Source organism: Peromyscus californicus, unplaced genomic scaffold, assembly GCF_007827085.1.
Source record: "Peromyscus californicus insignis strain IS unplaced genomic scaffold, ASM782708v3 Scaffold_7__1_contigs__length_154581171, whole genome shotgun sequence".
NCBI lineage: Eukaryota > Metazoa > Chordata > Mammalia > Rodentia > Cricetidae > Peromyscus > Peromyscus californicus.
In genome coordinates this window covers 102548867-102574499 of record NW_026294595.1, presented here as the reverse complement: position 1 = coordinate 102574499, position 25633 = coordinate 102548867, and the positions used below count along the sequence as shown (strand labels likewise).

The following is a 25633-nucleotide window of genomic DNA, read 5'->3' as shown; positions in this document are numbered from 1 at the left end:
CAGCGTCTCGCCCGCCTGATAAGCCCACACTGATGCCTGTCTGCTTTCTAGACAACCGCTCGCCCCATGTTGGAAGCATCCAGTGCTTTTGGTTTCTCCCCAAAGACCTCATTTTTCTATGAAGTTCCTTCATCATTCTTCCTTGGTTGTAGTGCTGCTCCACAGTATGGCGTTACTTGTCTAGATTCTGCATCTTCTTCACAGGGGAGCAAAGTTCTCCCAACTTCTTTCACATCTTTCACATTACAATCAGTAGCCCTTGCAAGTTGCTATTAAAATCTCTTGTGTCCATGAAGATAAAACTTTCAGGACACGTACCTTCTTGATAATAATGATAAATGCATACTCCAAAGTTGAATACTTAGAGGAGCTATAAGTAGGATATGAAGTTAGTAGGCTTAGGTATGCAATCAAATTTAAAAGAATAATTGTGTATACACTACATCTAGAACATGTAATTGGGATAGGCACAATGAAAATAAACCATTTAATAGCTTTAAGAACACACAAATTAAGGCTGAATGTAATGAAGTATGTTCAAGAATTCTATTACTAATTTAAAAAGATCTACTGGAGCCAAATGACTGAACGGAGTGACACACCATGTTCACGGATTGGTGGAGTATCAGTTCTTTCCAAACTGAGTTAGAGTCAATGTAAATACAAGCAGAAGACATACAGACAATTTTAAAATGTATAGAGAAATTAAAAAACATAGGATAGCCAAAACAATTTTGTAAAGGAATACACTATATAGGAGGTTTGCAATATTCAGTCAATATAAGATTGATTATAACAACAAAGACAAAATTAGTAAAAATAATAGAAAAATCGATGAATGGAGTAGAATATGAAGCCCCCAAACATCCCCATTATTATATGTTTAATTGATTAACAAGTAGTGAATAGACCCTTGGATAACTTTATGAAAATTAACCTACCTCTACATCATCCTATACTCAGAAATTAATTTGAGATAGGAAGTAGACATCATTGTAAAAGCAAATGTCATTCAGTTTCTAGGAAAGCATAGGCACATATCTTTACAGCCTTCAGTCAGGCAAAAAGTTTTCAGAAAAGGCACAAGGGCACTAGGAAGAAATTAAAAACTGACAACTTATGTTCCACCAAACCTAAAGCCTGATGCTTATCAAAAGATACCATTGAGAAAGTGACTAGGCCACAGGATGGGAAAATTAAAAGTTTTTGTGTTTACCATGTCTAGCAAATTCCTACCACATAGCATTATATAGTTTTTAAGAGGACGGAGGACCAAATCAGACAAATATTGCCATATAAATGACCAGTAAGCACTTGAAAGGATGCTCAGTATCATCAGATGTCTGAGAAATGAGTATTAACACAGTGAGAGAATGTATCGATTAGGAAGCATGTCTGATAATACCCAGGGACAATGAGACTTGTATACTCTGTGAACATTCAAGCCTGAGGTCAGCTAGAGGTGAAGGCCGGTTGCTGGAGGCCATGACACAGCTGGATCTTAATAGCAAAGAGCCTTGGGGAGGGAGATGAGGCAGGGAGAGGCCAGAGAAGTCTAAAGAAACACTACCCAGGGAATAATGGAGGGATGGACTAATGAATCTCAGACATATGCCAAGCAGTCTGTGGGCTTCCAATTCTTACGAAGCTCTGCAGCAGGTGAACTGAGTTCTAGACACACAGTGCAAACTGCAGGGCACAGGGGTGGACAGGAATGGAAAAGTGGCTCCTAGAGACTTCTCTGGCAATGGACACATTCTCCAGTGGGATTGAAGTCTGTGTTGTACAGTCTGCCTTCTGCCAAAACTCACCAAAGCATACAGAAATTCACACAGTTAGGTGTATACAAAAACAGCCCCATTTTTTAAATTTTAATTTTTGAATAAAAAATTTAAGTTAAAAGAAAAAGAAAGACAAAAGCCATTTTAGGGGAAGCAGTATGGGATGGCAAACTTGTTTTTGTAAAAGATAAAAAATAAAATAGCGCCGGGCGGTGGTGGCGCACGCCTTTAATCCCAGCACTCGGGAGGCAGAGGCAGGTGGATCTCTGTGAGTTTGAGGCTAGCCTGGTCTCCAAAGTGAGTTCCAGGAAAGGTGCAAAGCTACACAGAGAAACCCTGTCGTGAAAAAACAAAATAAATAAATAAAAATAAAAAATAAATAAAATAGCATCTACTATCACTAGGTATAGAGGGTGCCTTTTGATACCTAGAAAGTAGGAAAACCGTAATAATTGCTTTTTTACATTTATGTATTTGTGTGTGTGTGTGTGTGTGTGTGTGTGTGTGTGTGTGTGTGTGTGTGTGTGTGTTAACATGCCATATCATACATGTGGAGGCCAGAGAATAATTTTTGGTAGTTTGGTAGTGTGTTTTCTCCTTCCATCATGTGGACCCCAAGGGACTGAACGCAGGTCATCAGGCTTGGGGGCGAAAGCCTTGACCCATCGAGTCTGCTTGCTGGCCCCACCATATCATTTTTTTTTTTTTTTTTGGTTTTTCGAGACAGGGTTTCTCTGTGTAGCTTTGCGCCTTTCCTGGGACTCACTTGGTAGCCCAGGCTGGCCTCGAACTCACAGAGATCCGCCTGGCTCTGCCTCCCGAGTGCTGGGATTAAAGGCGTGCGCCACCACCGCCCGGCCACCATATCATTTTTAAATGGAAAATGCAATGCATTTTGTTTTCTTCATTTTACCGTAACAGGACAGCCCTTTCCAGAGGAATCTCTCTGGCTTGGAAGTTGGCCTGTATGGTTCTCAGGCCAGCTATGACTGGATGGGATCCTCTCGATCAGATGAAGGGCAATAAGATCACAAGGTGAAAGAGCATAGGAAGACTCTTTAGCATGAGGCCAAGGCACCGGAAACGGCTCAGGTAAAATGGGACTCACAGAGTCAACTGACCTAGGGCCTGAGGAATTCAGCAAGTTCTCTAGAAAGCACCCTGACTGGACTCTAGCTGTGGCTCAGGGGTACTGTGCTTCTCTAGCAAAACTCATCCTGTCTGACCCTACTTTTCTTTTGCTCAAAAGTCACCAATGCTCATTCTGAGAAGACAGAGTCCCTCTTCCACCCTAAGCACAATAGACCCTCTAGATATTATAGTAAAACAAGCCGAGAGAAGAAAGAAACAGACCGTCTAGGGACTGTGGGCTCTTGGTGACAGTGGTAATTTCCTGTTTTCTTTCTGACTCACATATCCACATTGTAGCTCAAGAAGCTAGGGATCCCAACAGATGTGGACAAATATCCCAACAAAACCTGCTGTCTCTAGCCAAAGAACTAAAGCAGCCTCACCACACAGAGTTTTGCCATATGATTGTTCTGGTTCATCTAAACCACACAGAGAAGGCTGTGTCTATGCTCCCAATAGCTCAATGGGCCACATGGATAGTCTTCTATGCCAACAGGTTGTAGTGAGATCTCATGGGGAGCTAGGCCTTCCATCTCCTGACTGTGGAGTGGCCCTTTCCTCTCCCACAAAGGTGCTATCAGAACTTAGCACTAACATGAAAGTGTCAAGGCCACATGGACAAAGTGATCAGGCATTCCTGTCTCCCCCTTCCAGGGAGGAATCAGCGAGGCCTAGATGAACACCCCACACTCCCTAGAAACAACAAGAGGATAGCACCCTTATATATTGTTCGAGGTTTCTCTCTGTTGCTGTGATTAAACATTCTGACTAAAGCAACCAAAGGCAGGAAAGGGTTTGTAGATGACACTTCCAGGTCACAGTCCTTCACTGAGGGAAGTTAGGGCAGGAATGGAAGTAGGAACTTGAAGCAGAAACTGGAGGAATACTGCTTGTTGGCTCGCTAGCTGGCCAATGCTCTTGCTGGTTTTCTTAACCAATCCAGGGGATGGGGCCATCCACAGTGGGATGGGCCCTCCTGCATCAATTAATGAGATAATTCCCCATGTCAACTTAATCTGGGGTGTCCTTCAGTTGAGACCACCTTCTCAGGTGACTCTAAACCAGCAGTTCTCAAAATGCGGGTCACGACCTCTTTGGGGGGAGGGTCAAACGGTCACATATCAGATATCTTGCATATCGGATATTTAGATTACGATTCATAACAGTGGCAAAATTACAGTTATGAAGTAGCATCAAAAATAATTTTATGGTTGGGAGTCCCCACAACATGGGAACTGTATTAAAGGGTCACAGCATTAGGAAGGTTGAGAACCACTGCTCTAGGCTGTGTTGAGTTGATAATTAAAAAACGTCTCTCAGCCGGGCGGTGGTGGCGCACGCCTTTAATCCCAGCACTCGGGAGGCAAAGGCAGGCGGATCTTTGTGAGTTCGAGGCCAGTCTGGCCTAGAGAGAGGTCCAGGAAAGGCGCAAAGCTACACAGAGAAACCCTGTCTCGGAAAAACTAAAAAAAAAAAAAAAAAAAAAAAAAAAAAAAAAAAAAAAAAAAAAAAGTCTCTCAGCAGAGATTGAATAGAGAACTTGGAATTTTTTATCCCTATCACATGGTGATAAGGTGAGATACGCCCCCCACTCTCCCCCCACAGTGCTAGAGGGAGCCAGGTAAAGAAGCAGAAGCAGGTCTGGCATCTTTTGCGATATAAAGTCTCCGACATTCAGGTTTCGGTCAAAAGTCCCTCATCACACCCAGAACCAGGAAAATGTCAGGCTAAAGGAAGATGACTAGCAACAAAGTCAACACTGACAGGATGTAGACATGAGGATTAATGGATGGAGATTATCAAGCAGCCACACAAAATGCTCCACTGATTGCTTATGAGCATGCCTGGACACAAGGAACAACCTCTGCACACCTCCCAGGTAAAAATAGAAAATGGTGGCACAGCCAAATGCTGTGCCCAAGCAACAAAAACAAAGCACCTGGCTCACTAACACACAACTGTGGGAGTGCAAAAATGTCCCATCCACTCTAGAACAGAAGTTCAGCAAGTCCTCAAACATATCAACACATGTCCACCATATGATCTAGCAAGAGTTCTTGGGCATTTACTCTGGAGAAATCAGAACTCATATTCACACGAAATCCTGTACACTGACATTGAAAGTGGTTTTAGTATTCAATGTTAAAAACTAAAGGCAGTTCACATATCCTTCAGTGAGTTTCTGGTTATTCAAACTGACATATAGCCATAGTGAGAAACACTACTCAGTAATTATAAAGCAGGCTCTTGATACACGAAACAGCCTAGATGTATCTCCAGAAAATTATGTAGAAGGGGAAAGCTGATTTTAAAGTGTGTATGTTATGTGACCCAGCACTGAAATGGTTATTATGCAAATGGTGCATGTGACCTGGGATTAAAGGGAGAGAAAAAGGAAGAGGGTATGACTGTACAAGAGCCACAAGAGGGATTCCTGTGGCCCTGGAAGCACACTGCATCCTCTCTGTGTCAAGGCAGCTGTATCCAACTCCTACATGAGATGTTCTAAAAGCTTTACAAGACGTTACCAAAAGGGAAACCAGGTAAAGAATTGTGAAACTGCTGTGCATTATTCTTAACGGCTACACATGAACTTGTAATTCTCTCCCCCCCACAAAATAAAAACCATTTCATCAAGAAAGAAAACCAAAGAAATCGCAGAATAAATTTCAAGTTGGATTCTAACAGGAGAATTTTAAACATGAGCCAGAAGCCTCCTCCCTTGATTTTTAATGCTTTTTAGTTGGCATATAATGCATTACAAAGAGATCTAAGCTTAGCAACTTGCTAAATTACCCCAGAATGAGCACACTTACCTATCACACAGGTTAAGAAATAGAACATTTCTTCTCAAAAGACTTTCAAAAAGTCTGCTATGCTCACACCTGACATTTTTATTACATTAGCTTAACAGCAATGGGTACCTATGGCTATGATGTGAGCCCATGATGTGGCTGTGATAGAAGCGACTAGTTGTCCAGGAAAGGAGGGTGCAAGAGCCCCAGTTTCCCACAGATGCACTGGCTCGCACAGGTCAGTCTTGTCCCTTTTCTGTTGCCCTACATACTATCCTTGTCTGGTTACTAAGTCCCAAGAATTTTGGGTCTCCCAGCGAAGGGGAAACTGTGAACATCACACAGCAATGCTTTTTCTCTCAGATGAAGGAGCAGGTGGGGACAGGGGAAGGCACAGGGCCAGGGGCAGCAGCACTGGAGGGATGGCTCAGTGGTTAAGAGCATTTACTGTTTTTGCAGAGGACCTGGGTTTGGTTCCTGGCAGCCACATCTGGAAGCTAGCAACTGTCCATAACTCCAGTTCTGAAGGATCCAACACCCTCTGCTGGTCTCCTTAGGTATAGCATGAACATGGCGCACATAAACCCATGCAGGCACACACATACATGTACATAAAAATAAATGAATAAATCTTAAAAATAATAGTTGAAGGGAACAGGTGACTTACCTTTAGAAAATGAAAAGCAACCACAAACAGATTTGCTTTGATAAGTGTGTTAAACTTACATTAAAATGGATACATTGGGGATTACTTGTTTCTGTTTGAAGTGAAATCCATTACATTTTACAGGAATCATAATAAAATCATTGTCCATAGCTGTGACTGAGGTCTGGTTGGATCCATCTCCTGAAAGGTCTTTTTGATATAACACAGTCATTCTTAGGTACAAATTTCAACCATCAGAAATTTGTGAATCCTGGGTTGAGGGGGTGAACCTTGATGGAGAAGAGTGTCCCAATTGTCCAGCACATTAAGCATCTCCCTGAGGGGCTCAGGGTAATGCCCCTGCCAGAACCCAGAGGCTGGAGAAATGCAAAACAACTTGCCTCTGCTGCAGTTATAACACTCTGCCCTTGAACAAAGGAAACAGAATGATCCTGGTTCACTTCCCATATACACAAAGCTCTACTATGGGCATGATGTCTGAGCAGGTGGCTGCCAGGCGAAAATCAGGACTGGGGGTTGGGTATGACCTCCCGATCTCCTGCTACTGGTTAAACCGAAGAAACCATACCCCACTGGTATTTTCATAACCTCAGATGAATGACTCCATTTATCAGTTCAAGCTTGTGCTTTGTGCCACTGAGGTGCACACAGGGGTCAGGAGGGGATGGGAGAAGGAGAGATCCCCTGACCTTAGCAGTGGTCTGCGGCACTAATAGTCTTCCCATCTCTCTGCTTTAAGGTCTTGGGTCCTAGGAATAGATGGTTGGCTAGGATGGATGTTCTAGTTGTTTCCTGCTATCCCCTGGAGGGGCACCAGCAGTCCTACAGAAGGGACAGTGACTTCATCCCCTTTCTGGTCATCCTTTCAATTACAACCGGAATTTAAACCTTTCTAGTTACATGTCCAGTGAGATCATTCCAAAGCAATGCCATCCCAACATCACTACCTACTCCTTGACCTTGGCCCTAGGCAGGACCTGTGTCTCCTTTCCCTAGCAGACTAGGTCTCACTACCTTTCCCTTTTGAGGGGGGAATGTCACAGCAGCATTTCTATGTGTCAGCACGTGCCAGAAGCCACATCAGATGAGTTTAAGCTGGTGGGAAGCAGGGAACTTTTCTCATACTTCTTACAAAGAAAATGAGAGTTGTGGGCAGTAGCCGAGGCTTTAGGGCTAAGGAGCCCTGGCTCAGTTTCCTCCTCCTGTGGGTGTTTTTAGCATCCACTGTTTGAAACCTCAGCTCACGCTGCATTGGATTTTCCCATCCGAACATCTGCTGAGCTGCCTTCATCCAGGTAGCTTGGGCCGAGGGAAACAGGGATGGGAAATCTAAGTGTTCTTCAGAAAAAACAACATCCCTTGGAATATGGACAACAGCCAAGGGGGCGTCTGCAGCAAGTGAAAACTCCATGTGCTCTTTCTGAGCGTAGTGACTTTGAGTGTGGGGCACATTGTCCTGGAAGGTAAGACTGAAGAGAAGGGCTGGTGTTCCAATGCCATCTTTCCTGCTTGCTGCTCTTCCCCTAATTCTTTTCTATGTTGGTTTTTTTTCCCAAAACCTTTTAGCCACTGGACAGTATTTTCATGTATAGTCTATGCTTAGCTAAAAAAATGAATGAGTGATTTGAGCAAATAAATGCACCACATATAAATAAATAAAAACAATGTAAAGTACAAATGTAATAAATGAGCATTACCTAAAGCATTGCAGCTCTGATGGAAAGGGGTCCTGACAGTCAGGAGCCAAGGAATACCACTAAGTCACCGGAAGTGTAGTAGCGGCTTACAGCCCAGTTCCGGGGAAAGGTCCCCAATGAAACAACTCTGACCCAGCAGGGGAGGGTTTCCCCCGTGAAGTTGTTACAGTTCTGTTTAGGTCTCCAGAATGTAACAACTCTGCTCAGATAGGGTAATGTTTCCCCAGCGAAAGTGTTACAGTTCTGCTTTGCTCTGCCCTGCTCCACTCCGGTGAAAGATGGTCTCACCCAAACCTCATTCAAGAGATTTATTAGAAGGGAAGAATCTAGGAGTGTGACTGCCTCTGCCAGGGTAGAAAAAGGCAGCAGTAAACAGAACAGGCACAGGGCTTATATAGGGCTTCTTAGGAGCGGAGTTTTTTTCAGGGTGGAGATTTTCAGGTTGGGAATTGGTCGAATTGCAATCCCTGAGTTTGGACAAGCTCAGAGATTATCTGGATTTCCTGCTCAGGGATTGGCTGGTTTCCTGCTCAGGGATTGGCTGGTTTCCTGCTCAGGGATTGGCTGGTTTTCCTGCTCAGGGACTGGGTGGCTTTTGTACTGAGTTGGTCAGGTCCAGAGTGTATTTCTTTGACTCTGGTTTCAGGGCCAGGGTGGGTTTCTTTGGCCGGCCCTTTTACCCTACATTACCCATCCCCTGTAGTCAAATAGTAGCCCAGGGATCTTTGCTTTATGAACCTGGGGTTGGCCACATTTTTGTACATTCTTTCTCCAAGCCATATCTAAGAATAAAGCCATGGGAACTAATGGAAGGGCCCATCAATCACCAGCCTTGAATGCTTTTCCTCCTCAGCAATTCAACTATTTGATTGACTGAACTGAAACTGAAACTCTAGCCCTAGGGGTCATTCTAGAAGGAGCAGCCACAGCTCAGAGCCCAGATCACACACCATCAGCAGACTCCTGGCAGCTCTCATCCACCCTGGGAGAAAATGAATCATCCCTTCCTGCGGGGCAGACTGAGGCTGCTGGGTCTGCTCTGCTTCCTCTTACTAGTGAAGCAAAGCAAGAACTGGGCTCTGCTGGACACATCTGTGGCTGCACTGAAGAAAACAGCCTAAGAGTCACGGGAGAAAGACTCAGGTGGGCTCAGCTCCAGCAGAGACGTGTCCCAACTCAAAAGAGAACGTTTGGGCAAACTAGTGAAATGTGCTTGAATGGAGGGGTAGGAGTATCAAAATTTCTTGGACATAGTCCTGGCTGGTATTTCTTTTCTCATTTCATGAATGAGTTTTTGGTGTTTGACCTCTGTGACTCTCATGGGTGATTTCCCTTTGAGAGGGAGAGGTTTAACCCTCCTCTTGCTGGGCCTGGGTTTCCCAAGCCTCCCTGGATGCCTGGCAAATCCTTCATTACCTGTAACTCGTAGACTTCTGTATTTCCAGTTCAGCAGGAAACAGAACCCTACTCAGCACTTTGCTAAGCGTTAACTCCACCACATTGAAGAGGGTCCTCTTTCGTTCGGAAGGCCACAGCTAGGCTGTGGTTCTCTCAACACACACCAACTGGAAAGCTCCCCTGGGTGTCAATTTCACAGTGTGATCTGACCACAGGGCCACCTGTGCTTGATTCTTCTTTGTGTGTCCTCGAGGGAGGTCACAGTTGCAGAGCTGGTAGAACTGACAGAGAAGGGTGGCTGTGCCTAGGTCAGAGGGCAAAATGAGACTATTCCATTCACAACTTGTCTGCTTCAAAGGATGCCATGAACTAAGATACTCAGGGCTAAACTAAAAAATGTGTATGTATTCGAATTTGCTGATTTTGGAAGCTGAGATTAGAATTTTATATTTTTAATCAATGAAGTTTGGAGATGCAAGGATGGTTCAGTGTATGCATGGCAAGCACTTTACCTACACCAAACCATAAGTACTTAATATGCATACATGTATATGGAGGTCAACGTCATGGACTATCTTTCTCAATTGCTCCACACCCTGCTTTTGAGACAGGGTCTCTCTCCCAGTTCTCTGACCATCTAGACTGGCTGGCCAGTGAGCTCCAGGGTTTCCACTCACCTCTATCCCTCCTCTAGCACCACAGCCATAGATATCTAGTGCCACCCTGCCCAGCTTTCTACATGTGATCTGAACTCACGTCCCCCTGCTTACATGGCAGGTACTGACTGAGTCATTTCCCTAGCCCTGTGTGCTGAGCTAGAAAATCTTGGATGGGTTTTTGACTTCTCAGTTTGTTACTTTTACTCACTTATTAAATGGGGATTCTATCAGCCTTAGCTACCTTGAAGTCTTTGTGAGAATGAACAAAACTTTCTTTTAGTACAAATACATGTATTTCTAGTTATCAATAGACCACAGCTTCATTGTAACTCCTGGGTATCCTGGGAGGCCTCAGGGTCTGGAATGCTTTCAGGCTCCTTGCTCTGACCCACGCCTTGTTGTTGTCTTGGTAAACTTTCTAGTTTGGACTGCTTTTATATTTCTAGAAAAGTGGCAAAGATGATCCAGAGAGTGCTCTTGTGCCCTTTACACGGTTCACCTAATGCTAATGTTTTACATAGCTCTAGCCCACTGTAAAAATTAAAAAGCAACATTTGAGCATGGCTATTAACTAAACTACAGCTGCCGTTCAGTCTCACCATTTCTTCTACTGAAGTCCTTTTCTGCTCATTTACACATGGCGGTCGGTCCTCATGGCTGATTGGTCTCTGAGAGGGTTTCCATCCTTCCTTCTGTCTGATTCACTCCCCATTTCGGGGCACTTTGGTCACTTTGTGTAGACGACCCTTCACTCTGGCTTTGCCTGATGTTTGTTTTCTCATGATTAGCATTATGAGTTTCAGGGAAGAAAGAAGTGCTTTCTCGGCATATGGTATCAGCGGCACATGCTAGGAACACACTCTGCTATTGGCAAGAGTAATATTACTCACTTCCTCACAGTAAAATCTGTCAGGTTTATCTTCTGCACACTCTCGGTTTTAAATGTTTATTTTATTTTTAATGATGTGTATGTGAGTGTATCTGTGTGTGGGCACTTGCACATTGAGAGCAGTGTCCTAAAGAGGGCGTCAGATTCCTCTGGAACCAGAGTTACAGACCGTTGGGAGCCTCCTCACACAGGTACATGCTTTTCATGACTGAGCCATCTCTCCAGCCCCAATTATTTTGACTTTTTGTCTTCACCCTAGAATTAGCCTTTTTTCCAAGACTTCTTGATCCTTTTAGCAACATGTGGTTAGGAGCCAAGCATGGACTTCAGGAGTGTTTGCTGGTACCATTTTCTAGCAAGCACATTAAGTAAAGGCTTGGGGTTGGGAAGGTACAGGTTTCTCTGACATTGGGCTGGTTACTTTTTCACTCTGAACCCCAGTTCCTCATCAGTGAGCGAGGCAAAGCAAGAGCCATTCACAGGGTTGTGGGATTGTGAGGAATGACACCAGATGGGCTAGCTGCTTCTGAGAATAGATTGTTTTCTCACACCAATGTTTCTGCTGAACATTATCAAAATATTTGGGAAAATTCTGGGAAACATCTTCAAAGCATCAATGACTTGATAGAACAATAAAAGCCATTTTAAGAAAAAAAAAGGAATCTGGAGAAACAAAAAAGAAAATTGCATTTTCCCCGAAGCCATATATCATTTCCAGCAGATCTGAACTTTCATTTTGGCAGTGGGACAGTAGCTGAGGAGGAGGCAGGAGATCATGATAGGAAAACACCAGAGGCAACGCTAGGCAAAAATCTCAACAGGAGACCCTTGCCACAACCAACTGCATGCTAGGGAACAGGCAGGTGAAGTAATTCCTCCCTGAATTTTATGGATCTTTTGAAGAAACCTCAAGCAAGGCATTCGGTTTAAGGCTGGCCTCCTCCTGAATGTCTCTTCAGAGTGTCTTGTAAGGTGAAGTAACTGTTCAGTTGGAACCTCCAGCTCACCCCTGCACTATCTGGAAAGCCCCATTCCTGTCTCTCTCTCTCTCTCTCTCTCTCTCTCTCTCTCTCTCTCTCTCTCTCTGTCTCTCTCTCTCTCCCTCCAAGCCCTCAAGCCCTGCCCTCTCAGAGAGTCTCCAAAAAGAAAAGGCACCAAAAAGTCCAGTGCCACATTCCTGGTGACTATTGCAACTTCCTCCCCTGCTGCACCAGCAGCCTAAGTCCCTGCCTAGGCTTTCAGCTTTTGACTATACTTGGCACAAGCCCAGCTTTCGGCAGATACATCATCATCCCTCACCTACAGGCTATATAATCTCCCTGCTTTAGCTCAGTGTGAGGCTTCTCTGGCCTCAATCTCTGGGACTGGAGAACCCACCTGGGAGTTGTTTTGCTCAAATAAACCTGTTGTTATACTTTTTCAATTCAGCTTGATATGGCTTAGTGCATTGGCAGAGAAACCTATTATCCAGGCACAGAAAACCTATTAGTAACTTCAATCAGCTTTACATAAAACCGTACAGATCATTACTCAAAAACACTTAGCAGCACACAACAGAAGATAACTAGACACACAGCTGACATAGTAGGAAATAAAATATTGAAGACCTAAGAACTTGGAATTGGTAGCTAAAGGCTATAAAACAAAAATATTTTAATGTATAGAGAAATAAAAATCAATGTGGGGAATAGAGACTAAATGTGCCAGAGATAACATGACAAAGAAAGAAGGAACCTGTTCAGAAAAATATTGTAACACCTGGAATAACACTCAGGGAAGGGGATAGGCTAGCCCAAAAGAGAATCACACCTGAGGAGTCAGGGAACTTGAAATATTGAGGGAAGCACCTAGGACACTTTCAGGAACACAGAGAACCCCAGTCCCTCTCATTGGTTTCTCAGATCCCTCCTGGTTCTGGGTATCCATCTTCAGTTGACTGAAGACCCTAAACCTACTGGTGAGGAAAAGCTCCTGATTTCATGGGTGACGAGGTTCCTGTAAAGGGGTGTGATGGAGGTGGGAGAGGATGGAGCTATGGCAGCTCCCCTGTTCTCTCCCCTTTAAGAACACTTGCGTGCTCCCAGTTGGCAGCCTAGAAATCTGACAAGGAGGCCTTTGAGCAACCCCATTTGGCCTTCCAGAGAAAGCTAGTTCTGAGGTGGCTGGCTCCTTCCTGCTCACCTCCCAGGATGCTGTGAGGGTCCCATGGTTGACAAGTGTGGAAATCATGTTGTACTACAAGAATACAAAAGCACTTTCATGTCTTACATAAAAGGTGGTCTTTACTCAACTTTCCTCTGCTGTATTTGTCTTTTCTGCTAATTCCACATTACTGGTGGCATAGATTCAAATATTCCTTTATATAATTTTTTAGTAAAAAAATTTCAGAGAATGTCATGAATACTGTATTTACATTATTCAGCACCTCTCTCTCTCTCCCCACTCTAACTCCTCCCATGGCCTCCCACTCTCTCTCAAGTTCATGACCTCTTTTTTAATTATTATTGTTACAAACATACATCTCACACACACACATATACTCAAGTATATGTAAAACATCTACTGAGTCAATTCAGTGTTGCTTCTATGTACATATGTTTAGAGGTGATTGCTTGGGATTAGATAACCAATCATGAGCTTGTCCCTGGAGAAAATGAATTCTCCTTCAGATAGCAGCCATTGATTGCCTGTACCTCTTCATCTAGGGATGGGGCCTTGAGGGACTTCCATCCCTATTGGCATGCCAACTGTTGTCATTACATAGGTCTTTTTCAGGTGATCATATTGTTGACCATTTCAGGTGACCATTCATGAGTGCAGCTGTCCTGTCCTATGTAGAAGACACTAATAAGTAGTGTCCTGGTCCTCTGGCTCTTACTATATTTCTAGCCTCTCTTCTCTGTGTAATATTGTTTAAATTAAAAAGTGGTTTCCTTAGCCAGGTGGTGGTGGCACACACCTTTAATCCCAGCACTTTGGAGGCAGAGGCAGGCGACCTCTGAGTTTGAGGCCAGCCTGGTCTACAGAGCATGTTCCAGAACAGCCAGGGATATACATAGAATCCCTGTCTTGAAAAACAAACAATAACAACCACAACAAAAATCTGGTTTTCTTGCTTATTTTCAAAGCGAGCACTGTCTTTGTGAAATGTCCCCACCAAAGGCAGCTGCCATCTAGTCATTGCTTCCCTTACCATTCAAGCATGCCCTCAGAGTTTCTGTATCAGAGGCACTGGAAAGATGGCTTGGCTGTTAAGGCACTGGATTCTCTTCTAGAGGAAATGTGTTCAATTCCCAACACCCACATGGTGGTTCATAACTGTCTGAAACTCCAGTCCCAAGGAATTCAATGCCATTTTATGGTCACTGAGGACATTGTACTACATGGTTCATAGACATATTATTCAGGCAAACACTCATATATATAAGATAAAAATGAATGACATAGGTGTCTTTAGCAATAGGGTTCTACCATCAAGTTGTGATGCACAATCTATGGCCTTGGTAATAGCCTGTGATGTTTGGGGCTTCCATGGGACCCCATTGGCCAATAATTCAATAAGATGTAACCCTTTCCTTGTACAAGGTTTTTGTTGGTGGCATAAGAAATCTAGTTGGGACATGGTCCTCCCCATTGTATGGCAATTCCATTTAGATTCCTTTCCTACATGTATAGATTTTTAGGAAGTCTCTACAGTAGTATGTTTCCATATCACTTTTAAAATGGCCTTAGTGTTAGTTGTCCCTCCCAAGTTCCCCAAATTTACCCTGTCCTCCCCTCTCCCTCTCTACTTAATCCTCCTATTCTGGTTTCCCTTTGTCTCTCTGAAACATTTCCCCTTCCTTAGGAGATCTGACATAGAAACTACTTCTTGCAGTAGATGGGAATTAACAGAGACCCACTGCTGTGGGATGTCATTCTGTATACTGTGAATATGTGTTGCTCTGATTGGTTGATAAATAAAATGCTAATTGGCCAGTAGCCAGGCAGGAAGTATAGGTGGGGTAAGCAGATGAGAATTCTGGGAAGAGGAAGGGCTGAGTCAGGAGTCGCCAGCCAGACACAGAGAAAGCAGGATGTGAAGCCATAACTGAGAAAAGGTACCAAGCCACATGGCTAAACATAAATAAGAATTATGGGTTAATTTAAGAGTAAGAGCTAGTCAGTAATAAGCTTGAGCTAATGGCCATACAGTTTGTAAATAATATAAGGCTCTGTGTGTTTACTTGGGTCTGAGAAGCTGCAGGACTGGTGGGTGAGAGATTTGTCCTGACCGTGGGCCAGGTGGGACACAGAAAAAACTTCCGACTACAACCCACAGCATGACAATGTATAGAGAATGAGAGACTTGGAACACAGTCCTGTGTGGGATGCCTTTATCAAACCACTCCCCTTGAGGCCCAGGGATCTGTGTGGAAGAGGATGTGGAAAGATGGTAAGAGTCAGAGGTGATGGATAACTCTAAGGAACATCATCGTCCAGACACAACAGGACTGATGCACACATGAACTCATGGAGACTGTGCTCTCATGCACAAGACCCATCCAGGTTCAAGGCAGATGGGGTCCCAGCACTGAGAGGGGGAAGCAGTCCCACTCCTAACCAAGAAGCTATTTGCAATTGATAGCTGCAGGCAAAGGGATAATCAGTTTTTTTAGTGGAGTGTCACAGAGCACATTAACCACACTGTTTGTGTTTTTAAAAGTCCGTATTGGGACTCTCACTACAACAGTATCCCTTTGAATACTGCTCAGACTGAGTCTTCTACCTCTTTGTGCTTCTCAGAGGAGATGTGCTAGGAACAGGCTTTACTGTTGCTGCTGCTGTCTGTGTTATCTCTCCTTAGAGCAGTGTCTTAAGATTGGTTAATGGCCCCACCTTATGTTCAGGCATTAAGTAGCTCTTCACTTCCATGGTTGCTACTGACATAAAAATACGCAGGATATTCTGGATATGAAGAATGAGTTAATATACTTTGGAAGGAATAGAAAAATTGTTAATACCCCCGCCCCCAAGACAAGTAAAACACACCTTCCCGTGTCCACTTTCGATGTCAGGAAGTTCATGCACAGCGAGTCAGTCCTTGTCACTTAATAGAACCATAAGAGACTATGGAACACAAAGTCCTAGAGGTCAAAGGTCAGCGCTCAGAGACTCATAAGCAGGACTGTTTTCTAAAAGAGCAAGAAGCCAAAGGCTAGTGCACAAAGTACCTCTTCTGCACCGGACACTCTTACCTGAGCCCTGATCCGCATGCTGGCTGTGGGAGTCAGGTACTTATGCTCTAAGTACCAGCCCCGCTCCTGGAACACCAGCTTCGTCCCATAGAGCAGACAGAACTGAAGAGTGGGAGAGACAGGGGAAAAAAGCTAATGTTAGAAAAATGCGGACTGTATGGAATCAGCGGTAACATCACAGCACGTCTTCTAAAACCAGAAAGGCTTGCTTTAACTAAAATGGCCATGCTTTTTAAATTTCCAATAAACCTTGAAAGCAATTCTAAAAGAATAGACAGTTTAATGAAGTCCTCTGTATCAATCCCATTCAAGATAAAAATTTATTCTGTGTGGACTTCTTGGTTCATACGTACCTTCCCTGTATCCTCCCCACCCAGGTGACTTAGAAGTCCACACAGAACAGCTTTTGAAACCCATATGTAATTTTGGTTTGCTTCCCTCCTCATTCATGAAAAATGCTCAGCAATGTCACCTTGATATTTTCCACTGAGCAGCATTTGATTAACTTTCACAAAAATAGCATTCCTCATTTACATCTTGCCTCGGCGTGTTTTTTTTTTTCTGTTACATTTCTGAAACTGAGCACCCTGAATGACGTCACAGGCAGCTGCCAAGCAAAAACCAACCAGTTTCCCAGAGGCAGAGTGGTTTTTCACTTAACTGTTCATCCATTCGCCGTTCAGTGTTCCAGAATCTCAAATCACACAGAGAGTGGGGGAGTACTGTGCAGAGGCCTTCGTGTCTCCACAGCCAGCTTCAGTTATCAGACCTCAGGCCCCATTTCATCTCAGCTCCCACTCAAGCCCCTCTGTGGCATTGCGGCATAAAGCCTCGCCCTACCACTTTGTCCACAAACACCCATCACCTTCATATCGCTAAAAGATAACGACTCTTGCGAAGAGGGTTTTAGGTTGGGGTCACAGCTCGGTGACAGGGTGCTTGCCTGCACGTGCAGGTGCTCAATGTGGATCCCCACCACCCACTTAAAAAAAAAAAAAAGCCGAGTTTCCTAGAGAATACCTATAATCCCGGAGCTGGGAGGTGGAGGCAGGGGGTTCACTGGCCAGCCAGTCTGGCCAACTGATAACCTCCAGGTTCAGTGAAAGACCCTGTCTCAAAAAGAAAGGAGGGGGCCAATCAAAGAAGATGCTGAGTGTTGACTTCTGCCCCCAGTATGCACACAAATGGGTGAGCGTATCTTCCTGCATGGATGCACAGACATGTGCATATGTGTGTGCACACACACAAGATATGTGTGGGTAAGTTGCAGGGAAAGCATAAGGGGCAGTGGAGCTCCTTCCAGCTGGCAAGTCTGGTTAGAAGAGTCAGGTGGGAAGATGAATACAAAGGGCAGCTATTACAGTCCGAAAGAGCAGTGCCAAAAGGGCTACCGGAAGACGAGCCCTGGACCTCAGCGGAGGTGACTTCCCCTCAGGGAGGTAAGAAGGAAATCAGGAAATTCTAACAATGCACTCTGTCTCTGGAGTCTTCAGCTGTTATCTGAACCCAACAGAGTTGAGAGGACAGGCTTCTGCCATGATTTGAACAGTTTCCCAGGAGTGCCCCTGTTGGAGACATAATCCTCAAATTCACATATTAATGGTACTTGGAGGTGGAGCCTTTGAAAGGAAATGGGGGTGACATGGGGTCCTGAGGATGAGAACGACAGGACAGCTTTTATAGGAAGAGAGAACCGAGCTAGAACCCTTTTCCTGTGATGTTCTTGGATATACTAGGGTGCAGCAAGAAGCCCCTCACCAATGCTGAGCAGATGGCTGTGCCATGCTCTTAGACTTTCCAGCCAACACCACAGCTGTGAGCCAGCGAAACTGCTATTCTTCATAAAGTATCTGTAGGGTAAAAGGACCAGCCAAAGAAACACACCCTAGCCCTGAAACCAGAGCCAGTGAAAGAAATACACTTTGGCCCTGAAACCAGAGCCAAAGAAACACACTCTGCCCCTGGCCAACTCAATACAAAAACCAACCAATCCCGGAGCGGGAAAACCAATCGATCCCTGAGCACAAAATCCAGCCAATCTCTAAGCTTGTCCAAGCTCAGTAATTGAAATCCCACCAATTCTCACCCTGACAATCTTCACCCTGGAAAAATTCCACCCCTAAGAAGTCCTATATGAGCCCTGTGCCTGTTCAGTTGGGAGCTGCCTTTTTCCACCATGGTAGAGGCAGCCACCCTCCTGGATTCTTCCCTCCCAACGAATCTCTTGAATGAGGTTTGTGTGAGACCTTCTTTCCTCTGAGTGCAGTGGAGCAGAGAAGTAACAACTTTTCCCGGGAGCCTGAGCGGAGAAGAGTGGAGCAGACACTTTCACTGGGGAAACCTTCCCCTATCAGAGCAGAGCTGTTACACTCCAGGGCATCTGAGAAGAACTGTAGCAACTTTGCTGGGGAAATCCTCCCCTGCTGGAGCGGAGTTGTTACATTGGAGAAACCTTTCCCTGGAGCACAGCTGTAAGCCGCTGCTACGCTTCCGGTGACTTTGTGGTATTCCTTGGCTCTGACTGCCAGGATCCCTTTCCATCCAAGCTGCAATGCTTACAGTATCCACTTGAGGTATTTTGTTACAGCAACAGGAAAGAAACTAAGATAGATTGCATCCACCCAAGCCAAGTAGGTCAGCATCCCAGGGATGTAACAGGATAGAGAAGAGAATAGAACTGGAGAGAAGGCAAGGTATTCACCATAAGTTCCAGCTTTAACTGTGATCATCAGTCTCTCGTCCAGCCCCACCAATTCAAAAGTCCACTGAATCATAGAAAGCTCCTGGCAAGCCTGAATCTGTCTACACAACCCAGGATTAGTTCCACACTGCCGACTGCACCAGATTCAACATGAAGCTTACTGACTGGGTCTGCTCTTCCCTTCTTTAAGCTCTTAAGTTGCCTTCCGGCTGACACTCTGTGAGCTGGCTTTCAAGTTTCACCTTGTTTCACGAATATAGCTTAGACTCTGCGGAGGCTACCCTCCCTGCTTGTCCTGGTAAATGGGAGTGAGTGCTGGTTCCCTGTGGTTACCAGAATCACATCTAGGTAGAGGTATCCAGGGCCCAGGGTCAGCCCCTTCTGTGTCCAGCTCTTCAGGGACTCTGGGTGCTGGAAGAGTCATTTATGTTCAGCTCTTCTTCATTCTGGGTGTAAGGCTATGAATGAGCTCAGATGAGCTCCAAGAGGTCTGGAAAGTTCCCGCTTGGTTCTGTCTAGAGTCCCACAAAGGGACTGGTAGGACTCAGTCTCCAGTGATTCATACTGTTGACCTTGTACGCTGCCTAAAAAACAAATCAGGAGTCTACGACATCTTCTAAATACCAGATCTTAACAGTACAGATACTTACATATATTTCTATTCATTCTCTCCCCCCCCTTCGTGGTGCGTGCATGTGTGCATGTGTGCATGCGTGTGTGTGTGTGTGTGTGTGTGTGTGTGTGTGTGTGTGTGTGTATGTGTGTGTGTGTGTGGTGTTTATGTCCATGCAGAGGCTGAGGGGTATCCCACTGTATCACTCTCCCCCTTATTCTCTTGACACAGAGTTTCTCACTGAACCCAGAGAGAGACTAGTGGCAGCCAGCAGGCCCCAGTGATCCACCTGTCCACGCCCTAGTGGCTTTTCCCGTGGGGACTTAACCTCAGATCCTCACGCTTGCGCTGTAAGTGCTATTCACCACTGAGCCATTTCTGTAGCCCCTCTTTTTGTCTTTTTGTTTATTTATTTATTTTTTCATTTGAAACAAGAGTTTTACATCGTAGCCCTGGCTGGCCTGGAACTTGCTATGTAGACCAGGCTGGCCTCAAATTCATATAAATCCACCTGCTTCTGCCTCCCAAGTGCCACCGCCCTGGCCTTTTTGTCTGTAATAGAATTGGCCTTAACTGTTACTTTCCTCTTACTACCTAAACTTAGTTTAATTTTTTTAATATTTATTTTATGTGTGTGTGTGTGTGTGTGTGTGTGTGTGTGTGTGTGTGTGTGTGTATGTGACATTGTGTGAGGGTACTCATAGAGACCAGAAGAGGGTGTGAGATCCCTTAGAACTAGAGTTACACAGGAGGTTATAAGTCATCTGATATGGATCCTGGAAATCGAACTCAGCTCCTCTGGAAGAACAGAAGTGCTCTTAACTGCTGAGCCCACTTCCGCCTACCAGCTTAGTTTTTGTGCTGTCTTGAACCCGATGGGTATTTTATTCTCTTTATAAGATGCTGGAAAGGAGGAACTGTATCCAGATGCTGTTTAATCCCTGTGGTCTGTGGAGCTTCATTGCTGCCTTGAGTTTGGAATCTATGCTTTCAAATGCAAAGTAAGATAGAATGTACTCCCACACAGTCACATTTTTAAATAAATGAGTGAAAAGTATCATGTGCATTTGGTTTATAAAAAATATTTGATTATTTAATACTTCCACCTACACCCTACTATGAACAGCTTTCAACAAACCCACGAAGATAAAACCACATCCCTAAGGGATGCTAATAAATTCATTTATTTTAAGGGATTCGTAATAAATTCTTTTAAAGTCATCTCCATGGTATGCTCTACTGCAAACCCTTCAAAATCACTATGGATTTTGTTTCAATCACCTGATACCACATGACATACACGTTTGTGAGGTCTTGCTTACCATATCATAGAACTTTATTCTTCAGAGCTTAATGAAAGAAATCAGATAACTTTTCTCTAAAAACCTATGGGCTCTGGTTTGGGGTGACATGACCAGGATGGCTAACATTAATTGCTAATTTTGCAGAATCTAGAAATCACCTGGGAGACAAGTCTCTGGTCATGCTTATGGGGATTATCTTATTTGCACCAAGTGATGTGGGAGGACCTGTCCACTGTGGGTGGCACCATTCCCTGGCTGGCATCTGGACTATGTACATAGAGAAAGGGAGCCAAGCACAGCATGCATTTATTGCTGTCTGCTTCCCGATTGTGGATGTAATGTGACCTGTTGCTTCAGACTTCTGCAGCCTTGACTTCCTGGCCAGAGTGGACTGTGCTCTTGAATTGTAGGCCAGAATAATTCCTTCCTCTCTTCAGTCACTTTGTCAGAGTGTTCTGTCACAGCAACAGAGTAGAAGCTAAGACAGTAGAGTCGAGACTGTGAAAACTCTACAAAATGAATGGTGGCAGCCATGAGGCCAGCATTCAAAGCACGTAAGGCTGAGCTGATGGTGAGCTGAATCTTCCCTCCGTCTGTCTTCGTGCTGCTGGTCCCTCAAGGCAGGTGCACAGGAGCAGGCTTACTAAGCCACTGCTTTGTAGCTAGAAGGGGAGCCCCAGGGGACCAGATAGTTCCAGGAAGGTCATAGAGAGGGTGGTCTTGGGGAAACAGACCCATAAAACTGTTTGTGAACTTCTGAGCTCAGCCAGAGGTGTGTATATTTGAACGGACATTGCTAAGCACCAAAAGGACTATGGACACGGAATTGGGGCACCGAGGTGAATACAGAAACTAGACAGGCCAGTGAGTGGCAGATAAGCAGACACTCTGAATGGAACGACCATAGCAGATTAGTACAGTATGTAAGGGAAAACAAAGGAACAAATAGTAGATGAAAACAAAATAAAATGGTGGATATAAACATCAATAGTGACATATGGACATAAACACCAGTAAATGGAAGTCATCTAAACACTAATCAAGACAGGGATTTTCAAAATGATTTTTTAAAGTTTAAAAATAAAGTGTGTGTGTGTGTGTGTGTGTGTGTGTGTGTGTGTGTGTGTGTGTGTGTGTGTGTTGCTCACAAGTGCAGTGCCTGAGTGGGCCACCAGAGGAGCTGAAGTTACAGGTGGTTGTGAGCTGTCTGATGTAGATGCTGGAAACTGGGCTAGGGTCCTCTGCAAGAAAAGTATATGTGCTGAACACCAAGCCATCTCTCCAGCTCCCTCAAAATTAAGAATCTAATTTGTGTATAAATCAATTCAGACATGATAGAGGTAAGCTAAACCCATGGCGATGGAATGAGATAATCCATGCAAAAAGAAATCCAAAGAACCCTTCAGTGGCTGTGTCAACACCAGTCAAATAGACTTGAGGGCAAAGAAACTACTCGGGAGGAAAGAGGAAATCACATAATAATAATGAGGACTGAAGAAGCAGCAGACAGATATGCTGCTGAAGATGAGGAATATAAATAACAGGCATTCAAGACAAATTTTTCAGACAAGACCAGAGGGGCAAGGGGACAGACCCGCCGTGTAACCGGAGGTGTCAACATTAGACTCTCAGCGACTCGAACTTGAGAGATAAAAATGTCAGCCAAGAGACTGTTGATGGACAGAGGAGCAGTAAGAACACAGAACTAAACACTTTTCTTTAACCAATTGGATCTTACTGACATAACGTTCTACCCCACAGTAGCATATAACACATTGTTTTTCAAAGGCATATGAACAAATCAGAAAGACAGACCACATCCTGGATCATAAGAACAGTTTGAACAATTGAAAGTGTAAATATTACACATCTTTTTAGTTCTGTCTGGGCTTTGCATCACACACACACACACACACACACACATATATATATATACATATATTTCTATATGTTGTAGAGTGTGTATGTGTGTTGCACTTGAATGTACAGGCATGCATATGCACAAGTGTGGAGGCCAGAGAAGATGCTGGGTATCCTCTATCAATCTTGATCTTACTGCCTTGGGGCAGAGGGTCTCTTCTGGTTAAGTGAGAACCCGCCTATTCTAGGTGGGGTAGCAAGTGAGCTCTCGGGATCTACCATCTCAGGCCCTCACTACTGAGATTTCAGCTTTTTCTTCTTGTTTTTTTGTTAGTTTGTTTTTTCGAGACAGGGTTTCTCTGTGTAGCTTTGGTGCCTTTCCTGGAACTCACTCTATAGCCCAGGCTGGCCTCGAACTCACGGAGATCCGCCTGCCTCTGCCTCCCAAGTGCTGGGTCTAAAGGTAAGCACCACCACCACTGGCTACATAATTTCTTATATTGTGATATACTTATCTCTATTTCCAGATGTTTTCTTTGCTCGGGTCTGATTTTCCTGATATTAAAACATTGTATGTCCTATAATTTTCATAAAGCTGGCCAAGTAACCAATAATAACAAGAGAAACAGGGACAACCTTTTGACACTTGGAGACTAAACTGCACCCTTCTTAATAATTTATAAATGGAGAAATAAATCTCAAGGGAAGTGACAGAAATTAAAATAAAATATGCAAATACTTATGGGATGTAGAGAAAGGAGTTCTCATAGGCAAATTCACATCAAATTTTTAGCTTAAAGAAGAAAAGTTTAATGTAAACTTTCAGCTCAATAACCTTAAAAAAAAAAGGGTAAAACAAATCCAAAGCAACCTGACAAAAAATAAATGTAGGATATAAAAAGACAAAAGTAAAAGTAACAATAGAAAAGCAATCAAGATAAATAATGAAAACCACATTTGTTATTTGATATAATCAACACAATTAACAAAATTCTAATGAGCTTAAGAACATGAAAATAGAGATACCAATTATTAAGATCGGATATGAAGATCCCAGCCCACAACTCCTGCAGAAGGCCACCGACCTACCGGAGACCACACCAGCTCCCAGAACCCCAGAGACAACAGTGGCACCCCAAACCCCAGAGGTCAGGCAGGCTGCCAAAAACCATAGTGGAGATACCCTACTGAAACACATCTCAACATCAAAGACAGGCATTACCTAAGAGTAAAGGGTTGGAAAAGGATTTTTCTAAGCAAATGGACCCAATAGCTGCTGTAGCTATTCTAATATCTAACAAAATAGACTTTCAACCAAAATTAACCAAAAGAGATGGGGAAGGACATTTCTTACTCATCAAAGGAAAAATCCACCAAGATGACATTTCAGTTCTGAACATCTATGCCCCAAATGAAAGGGTACCCACGTTTGTCAAAGAAAAATTACTAAAGCTTAAATTACACGTTGAACCCCACACATTAATAGTAGAATACTTCACCACTCCACTCTCACGAATAGACAGATCGTCCAGACAAAAACTAAACACAGAAATAATGTAACTAACAGATATTCTGACTCAAATGGACCTAACATATCTACAGAACATTTCACCCAAACACAGAAGAATATACCTTCTCGGCACCTTATGGAACCTTCTCCAAAATTGACCACATACTCGGTCACAAAGCAAGTCTCAACAGATGCAAGAAAATTAAAATAACTCCCAGCATTCCATCAGTCCACCACAGATTAAAGCTGGATATAAACAACAGAAACATACAAACTTATGGAAACTGAACAACTCGCTACTGAATGATCACCATGTCAAGGAAGAAACAAGAAGGAAATTCAACACTTCCTAGAATTCAATGAAAATGAAGGTACTACCCAAACTTATGGGACACAGGAGAGTGGAGTTGGGAGGAAAGTTCATAGCACTAAGTGCCTTCATAAAGAAATTAGAGAGATCTCACACTAGCAACTTAACAGCGCACCTAAGAGTTCTAGAACAAAAAGAAGCAGACACACCTAAGAGGAGTACATGGTAGGAAGCAATCAAACTGAGGCTGAAACCAATAAAACAGAAACAAAGAGAACAATACAAAGAGTCAATGAAACAGAGTTGGTTCTTGGAGAAAATCAACAAGATAGACAAACCCTTACCCAAACTAACCAAAAGGCAGAGAAAGAAAATCCAAATTAACAAAGTCAGAAATGAAAAGGGGAAATGAAAAGTCAATGCAATGATCCTGTTATAGACAGGAGCCTAGCATAACTGTCCTCAGAGAGGCTTCATCCAGCCACTGATGGAAACAGATGCAGAGACCCACAGTCAAACCTTAGGTGGAGCTCTGGGAATGCTAAGGAAGAGGGGGAGGAAGGATTATAGGAACCAGAGGGGTAAAGAACACCACAAGAAAACCCACAGAATCAACCAACTTAGGCTCATGGGTGCTCAGAGACCGAACGGACAATCAGGGAGCTGTGTGTATTTTGGTCTTCTTGCGGGACACCTCACCGTAGGAGCAGGGGCTGTCTCTGACTCTTTGACTACTTTTGGGACTCCTTTTCTCCTACTGGGTGCCTCAGCCAGTCTTAATACGAGGGGAAGTGCCTAGTCTTACTGCAACTTGATATGCCAGGACGCGCTCACAGTAATCTACACCCTCTCAGCAGGCCGCACATCTATGTTGTCAATGTGGGCACCAAACCTTTAATACATATGAGGACATTTATGATCCAAAGGACGCGCTGAAGCTGAGAAATGCTGTCTCAGAGAACTGAAGGCCTGTGCTCACATAACAGCCTACACACAAATATTCATAGCAGCTAAACATCTTTCAGTGGGTGAACAGATAAACTGTGGTAGATCCATATAATAGACTATGACTCAGCCGAAT

At 44.0% G+C, this 25633-nt stretch overlaps 1 protein-coding gene across 1 annotated transcript in view; it reads right to left on the bottom strand.

The window, feature by feature from the left end:
• Acoxl (acyl-CoA oxidase like) overlaps positions 1-25633 on the bottom strand; it is a 293969-nt gene that overhangs the window by 10625 nt on the left and 257711 nt on the right. Inside the window, exon 18 of the mRNA XM_052724686.1 lies at positions 16255-16356. Within this exon, the coding sequence (XP_052580646.1) occupies positions 16255-16356 (102 nt within the window). The remainder of the gene's footprint in view (positions 1-16254; positions 16357-25633) is intronic.